Source organism: Pygoscelis adeliae, unplaced genomic scaffold (assembly GCF_000699105.1).
Source record: "Pygoscelis adeliae isolate BGI_AS28 unplaced genomic scaffold, ASM69910v1 Scaffold45, whole genome shotgun sequence".
In the NCBI taxonomy this organism is placed as follows: Eukaryota; Metazoa; Chordata; class Aves; order Sphenisciformes; family Spheniscidae; genus Pygoscelis; species Pygoscelis adeliae.
In genome coordinates, this window is record NW_008825114.1 from 227708 (window position 1) to 235013 (window position 7306).

At 33.1% G+C, this 7306-nt stretch overlaps 1 protein-coding gene across 1 annotated transcript in view; it reads left to right on the forward strand.

Annotated features, from left to right (window-relative positions):
• KDM4C (lysine (K)-specific demethylase 4C) overlaps positions 1-7306 on the forward strand; it is a 276941-nt gene that overhangs the window by 22547 nt on the left and 247088 nt on the right. Inside the window, exon 4 of the mRNA XM_009328050.1 lies at positions 1850-2043. Within this exon, the coding sequence (XP_009326325.1) occupies positions 1850-2043 (194 nt within the window). The remainder of the gene's footprint in view (positions 1-1849; positions 2044-7306) is intronic.

A 7306-nucleotide genomic window follows, 5' to 3' on the forward strand; every position in this document is an offset into this window, starting at 1 on the left:
CTCAATGTCCTTCTTGTAGTGAGGGGCCCAAAACTGAACACAGCATTCGAGGTGCGGCCTCACCAGTGCCGAGTACAGGGGCACGATCACTTCCCTACTCCTGCTGGCCACACTATTTCTGATACAGGCCAGGATGCCATTGGCCTTGCATGATTTGTGAACAAAGATAAAGTTTATGTGATTTTAAAAAAATAAAATATGTGAATTAATTTGAGGAACAATTAGTTAAAATTGTTTCTTCAAACAAATTTTATATTTTACAGCTCTATTACCTTGCTGGTGATTATGATTTTTAAATTTGAAAGGTGCAGATTTTACCAGCATCTACTATTTGAGTTCATATTGGTGTTTAGTTTTTTTTCTTTGATAATGTTCATCATATTAAATTTTTTTTTTTTTTTAATTTTTTAATTTTCAATTTTTTTTTTTTTTAAAATTTTTAAATTTCAAGTCCCTTTGTCACACAAATGCATCAAAGCCAAAGCTTCCATTTTAAAAAAAGAACTAAAATTGCTACCTGGAACAAACTCATTCTGTAGAAGTCCTTTACTCCTTTGTACATGTCCCAGATAGCTTACAGATAGTTTTTCTTACTAAGTGAAATAGTCATAGCAGGCAGTCAGAAGTGCTTGTTCAATGAGAAGGTTGAACTGCATACAGAAGTTACCATCTTGTATATCACTTCTAGTTGCTGCATACATAACATGCTTGACATAAAATCTCAAAAAACAAGGAAATGAAAACAGAGTATTAAATGTTCCTTGCTTCTTGCTTTAACCTGTATTCTTACTTTACCACCTGCCCAACTATTGGATGTCACCATGTTTCTTGGTCTTAATCAGCTGCATCAGGACTGCAGTCTGCCATCAATTTGTTCCCCAAATTTGAGTAAGATTACCGGAACTGTACAGAGTTCAGTGATGGGGGGTATGGAGCAGGTCATGGTTAAGGGCATGTTTAGGGGCTGTCTTCGCAATAAGGAAACTTGCCTGAATTTAATTTGTAATAGTTTTGATTATATTTCTTGTTTTTCTGACTGCTTAAGCACAAGCTAATGTCTTCCCTGGAGGTGCTAATAATTGCTGTTATAATGAAGTCTAATCTCTTTCTCTTCAGTTTTGTAGCTTTGATCTTGGTTATACTGACTCTTACATGCTCTGTTACCTGAAATTAGAATTGCACTTTGTGGGTGAATCTGAAATACAACAAAAACTACATGCATGGCTTTCTGAATGGCTTTTAATATACAAATTTTATAGGCAGTAATGTAAGGAAACAGCTGGAATCCCATTAAATCAATAGATTTCTTCTGTGGTATATTTCTTATGCAGTACATCATTATGGTTAGAAATACCTCAGAAGTGATGTAATGGTTTTAGTTTTTATACTTTTCAGAGAAATGGTAAGTTTATGCATGTAAATTAAATTTTTTAATCATTTTTCATACTGTTTAGTATTACTTTGTAAGTAATTAAAAAGCATACGTAGGCCCAGTGAAACTTAGTGGCTTCCAGCTATCAACTCATCAAAGATTTTGTCTGCAGCTATTATTTCTATTGTGTATGGTGTTTCAATGCATGTTAGATATGATGTTTTAAGTGTTAAGCAGATATGAACTTATGTTCTGTGCTCTGAACATCTCAGACTTAGAACCTGATCTAAATCTTACTAAGGTTAAGAGAATTCTTCTTCGGGTAACTTCGACTGTCTTCTAAAGTGCTTACAAATTTGTATTAATCTACAGTCTTTTGAAGGGCTAGATCAGGTGTGTATCTTTTGACTGTGACTATTATATAAAATTGCATTACTTTATAAATTTATTAATACATTTATTATGTATCTTTTTCAGGGTATTGAGGAATGGAATATTGCCCATCTTAATACAATATTGGATGTTGTAGAAGAAGACTGTGGAATTTCTATTGAGGGTGTAAATACGCCATATCTATATTTTGGCATGTGGAAAACAACATTTGCATGGCACACTGAAGACATGGATCTCTACAGTATTAATTATCTCCATTTTGGGGAGCCAAAGTCATGGCAAGTTTAAATTTTTATGAAAGATGATTTCATTTATCTGTTTGATTCAGCTGACTAAAGCGAACAGACAGGGTACAATTGCTTCACAGTGATAAGCTTTACTGGAAAGCTAAGACAGTAGTCTTTTTTTTTAAGCAGAGAATGCTATGAAATATGTGAGATTTATGATGTAAAGAACATCGCAGTAATGCATTCTTTTGTTTTAAAGGAAAAGACTAATAAGTACATAAGGCTTATCTGAGTTCAACAGAAAGAGATTATAATGATTCAATATGAGAAGTTTAATGAGTTGGGAACCCCAAAACTATTTGAGGGAACTTGTGTAAGGCCTCTTTGAAATCAGTTGCTTTGGTTCAGTTGTCCTTTGGGACTGCCTAACATGTTTTGTGTTAAACACGCATTTAATTGCTTTTCTGAATCAGAGTCATATTCTCTACTGGTAACTCAGTAGGCCCAGTAGGAGATAAGATTTAGTGTTAAAGGTACTTCCTAAATTGGAAGCTTCTGCTGTCCTTTCTCCATAATCTTAGATTTTTGATTCAACAGCCTTGAGAGAGATAAGTAGGTTTAATGTTATACATATAGATAGTGGTATATGTGTATTTTGAAATATATGAGAAAAATGTTTTCCTTTATCAAAAGTCTTATTTTTTTCAAAATACCTGTGAAGGGAACATAAAATCTTTAGAAAGATATATAAAAGATATGTTATGCTTAGTTTGGTTCTGGCAGTTTGTAGTCATCCAAACTTAGATGGAAAATTTTGTAGCTGGTAATTCCATAAAACATTATTGGTTATTCTTATAACCATGCAAAAGACAAAGACCTATGCAATATCATGTATTTAAACTGAGAAGGTGGTAAATTGGTCAGCTGCTGGTTCTTAGGTCATTGCTTTATGTTTACCTGCTTTTCTTGTATAGTGGATCTATTGCATTTAGACAGAGAAGGTAAACACCACCTATTGTCATAATGCAAGTCTATGTTTTGAATTGATTAATGATATATATATTTTTTTTTTAAATTGCTGCTTTGATAAAATTAGGCATACTAAGAAAGTCTTCTCAGCCATAAGAATGATATCTTTATTAAAAATGGATATAAAGATGATAGGTAATTCCAAAATGTTCTAAGATGATAGGACAAATTTAACTAAAACAATGATTGCATGAAAATTATTTTGGATTCTTAGGAATTTTAAAAGTGCTATTTAAAGAAAACCTCACTGCATATTGTAAAAATCCAAGTAGTAGAGACATTTACTTAAACCCTGAAGTCCTTAGACACAATGGATAGAAGCTAAGAAAACTTTTTAAAGTGTTTTGAAGGAGGTATGAGTTGATAGTACGATAAATGCTTTTCTAGTTTACAGATACTTATTTACACTTCCGAATGAACAAAATCATTAAACACTGACCTCTTCATCTTCTGAAGAAATAGCAGTGTATATGACTTCATTTACTGGACCACATTGGCCCATGTTGTTAAGAAATGCAGTGCTAAATAAAGTTGAATGAAAGACAGTTAAAGATTTATTTATTGTTACACATGTGCTTTTACTGGAGGAATGCTGCAATAATTTATGCTAATGCTCTTCCTATATCAGTAAAATGTATCTTGTGTTAAGGTGATATTAGTACAATATTTTCTTCAAAAAAAGTGGAGGCTGAGTTGAATCTTGGGATACAGATAATAAAGATCTTGTCTGCTCTTAAAAAATTTAAACTGAGTTGACAAGTGCTTCCTTAGTGAAACCAAATACCCTGGGATGTACAGTAGTAATACATATTTTTTAATTTTACTGGGTATACATGTAGTTCTTCAAGACAGCCACACTGGTTTTATGGAGAATTGAAAAATACTTTATTAAAAAGCATGATAGGCAGCGTGTTTTCTCTGAATTGTGAGAAGACAACCACTTCCACCTGAAAGCCCCAATGAGAACTTGTAGGCAGCAGCTAAATCTGACTGCTGTGGCAGCCTTTATGGAATTTGAAGCTTTCTCCAGTGTTTAGGCATAGATTAACTTTCATTTCTTCTTACACTCTGCAGTTTCAAGAGGTACGCAAAGAAGTTTATAGTTTATATTAAGTATACTGATTTCTCCACTGACTGCCTTATATGAAACACAGGGGAAAAGTGTGTCTGATAATCATTTGCAAAATCAGGACTATGGCTGTTTGTGTGTCTATGTGTGTATATATTTGTGTAATACATATGTTTGCTTTATAGATTTTTTTTGCTTGCAAAAAAGAGCTAAAGAGAGGAAATAATTTGAAGGACAAAAAAGAATTAAGAAGACTTAGAAACTCTGAAACAGAACAATATGAGGGGAGAAGAGAGTGGGATATGGTGAGGAAAGATTTGCTGGAAAGGGGGATAAAGTCTACTAAAATTACGTGCTATGAGGCAGAATTTTTACTGCAACTTTTCCCTTGCATTTTTTTCTGAGGGGAAAGAAGTCTTGAAGATGGTACCTCAGTTTACAGTTTCATAGAAAAAAAGGTCTTATTAGCAAGAAGAAACATTGGTGTGATTGATGATTTACTTAATTTAGTAATTCAGTTTGTCCTTGATATGTTTCATAATGGTAACTGTGAACTGCTTATTAGTATTAAAAATTTCTTCACTCTGCCATTTGTTGTTAAATATTTTCTTCTATTATAATTATTATTTCAGGGATATAGGCCCTGACTAAACAGAATTTATTTTTGTTTTGTGTAATAATTTGAGAAATTTTGTCATGTTGTTGAAGTATTGAACTGCTCTTGGAAAAAAATGCCTAGCATAAAACAGATTTTTGTTAATAGTACAAATGTTTGACTATTAGTATGTGTATTAGATCCATGGGTAAAATATAGATAATGCTTCAATTTACATTATAAATTTATAAATTAAAAAAATCTGAATAAGGTATTTACATTTTGGAAAATAATTCTGGGTTTATTAAGTATCTGAAAGCAGTGCTTACTCTTTGTGCTGTTTACCAGACTCATGAAAAACAGCGGTGTTGATAGGAATTTTTTGAAGTGATCTTCTTGAAGAATATTAATAATGAAAATGTGAAAGTGTTTATTAAGCAGGCCCAAAGTAATTATTTTCATGGCACTGTGCATATTTCAAATATAATAATAATTGGACTAATTTATTCTTTTTTATTTTAGAGAAAAAGAGTAAAGATATGTGGAGAGTATACTTACTATTTAACTTTAGAAAGTAATATTTTTAAAAATTGTGCTCATTATGTTCACCTTTTATATCTGATGGTGGATGTCTGAATTCCTTCTGCATAAAGAATCAGAGTTTTTACTTTCTGTTGAAAGGGGCGCAGTGTAAGCTTGCAGTATATTACAAACATAATTTATGTATCAATTTGTGATGTTTTCTGTGACATTCCATCTGGTCTTCGCTTCCTAGCTCTTCTGAAGACTGGAAATGACAAGAAACAATACATTATGTTAAAAAACCTTCCTGTTTAATAATGTATTTCATAAATCACAAAATGCCTTGCAGGGTTGGTCAGTCATAAAATAAAAAGGAATATATACTACAGAAAGAGAAGATGGTTCCATCTTTGTGATAATGTCAAGAAAAAGAGACCAGACTGTTGGAGAGAGAATGCTCAGACAGCCAAAATTAGATGGTTTAGGAGAGTGAGACTGGACCTGGCAGTTTATTTAGGTTGTAAGAGGAGTAAGGTGAAATGGATCTATGGTGATATTCAAAATAAAGCAGGTGATTTAGGTCAGGAATTCTTTTCAGGAGTTCAGTGGGTACAGGATGGTGAGAAATCTGGTCTCCAGATTGCCTAAAATTTTTGCCATGGGCAAATTCAGTGTTACTTCTTGATCCTATTTTTATGGATTTGCCAGTGTAGAATGTGTACCAATACCTGTTCATCTTCTTTTATGAAGTGGAAAAATGAGGGAAGATCAATAGTTACACGGTAGGCGTTGTGGAAGTTTTTAAAACGTGATTTCATGTGAAGGTTTTCAGATTTTGAATCCCAGTAGCAAAGGAAATAGTAAGGGGGTTATGAGTATGGTGGGATAAAAACGGGTAGTGTTCTGATACTAGTATTAGACAAAATTACAGGCAAAAATGGTGAAAGAGGGAAAGCATACTCAGACTGACGCTAACATTGTACAATTTGAGAACAAATATAACAATAAAGTAAATGGGTTAAAAGAGACTTGGCTAGGTCCTGACAGGGTCTTCTGGGGTAGCATTAATAGGACTTTCAGTGTGATCAGCAGCTGACAAAAAATGGCCAAAATTTGGCCAGGTGATGCAGAGTTCAGCATGAGTGGAAGAGTCTTGCTACCTTTGCACAAGTTATGCATACCATTGACGGAACTGACATGTTTCCTAGTTATGTTCTATGTCTAGGAAAAATAACAGATACAGAAAATAACAGTGAATTGCAGACTTTTAGTGTGAAAAGTGGGATTAATGTCTGAAACTTCCATGAGAGGTGGAGAGGCAGTTATGCTCAAATTAGAAGGGGAGAGGATTAGCCACACTTCTTGCTGAAAATTATCAGAGAAGTTAGAAACTAAAAATATTAGGAGTCACAGAGATGACTAGACTCAGAATAGGGTTTCTAATTGTAAAAAGGTAGCTATAATCAAACAGTGTAGTGGTTTGAATCACCAATTTTACTTCCATCTATAGTCATTATGATACTATGCATGTGAGTGGATTAAGTGGATTCAAATTCAGTTTCAAATTTATCTACTGCCTACACTTATGAAATTCTACAGTACTGAATAACCAATTAACCTGTTGCACAAAAAACAATACAAGTGACACAACAATCCAACCCACTTCTTTTATTTGGAAGGTGCAATTTTTAAAATGCAGCATTGAAGAGTAGGGTCTGTGAAGTCACAAGAAAGGCAGAAAAGATAATACTGACTAAATGTAGTTAAATACATGGAATTTTCTGTGTTATGCTTTATATGCATTATATTGATGATGTTATCTGTCAGTCAAGATGGACTTCTATTCTGCAATATCTTTGGCTATGAGATAGAATAAACTTAATTTTTGATATTCTCAAAAAACCCCCACCCAAGAAACCAAAGCCATATACTTATGTTCTTTGTTTAGAATATTGATAGATCTTGGGACTTGAATGGTTTTCTTTTGGCTCCCTTGTTACTAACAGTGGATAATGTGAATGCATGTATTGTAACAGTATCATATATTTCAGTGCTTCTGATATAATCTATATAGATTTTTTTTTTCCCTTCCTTGATGC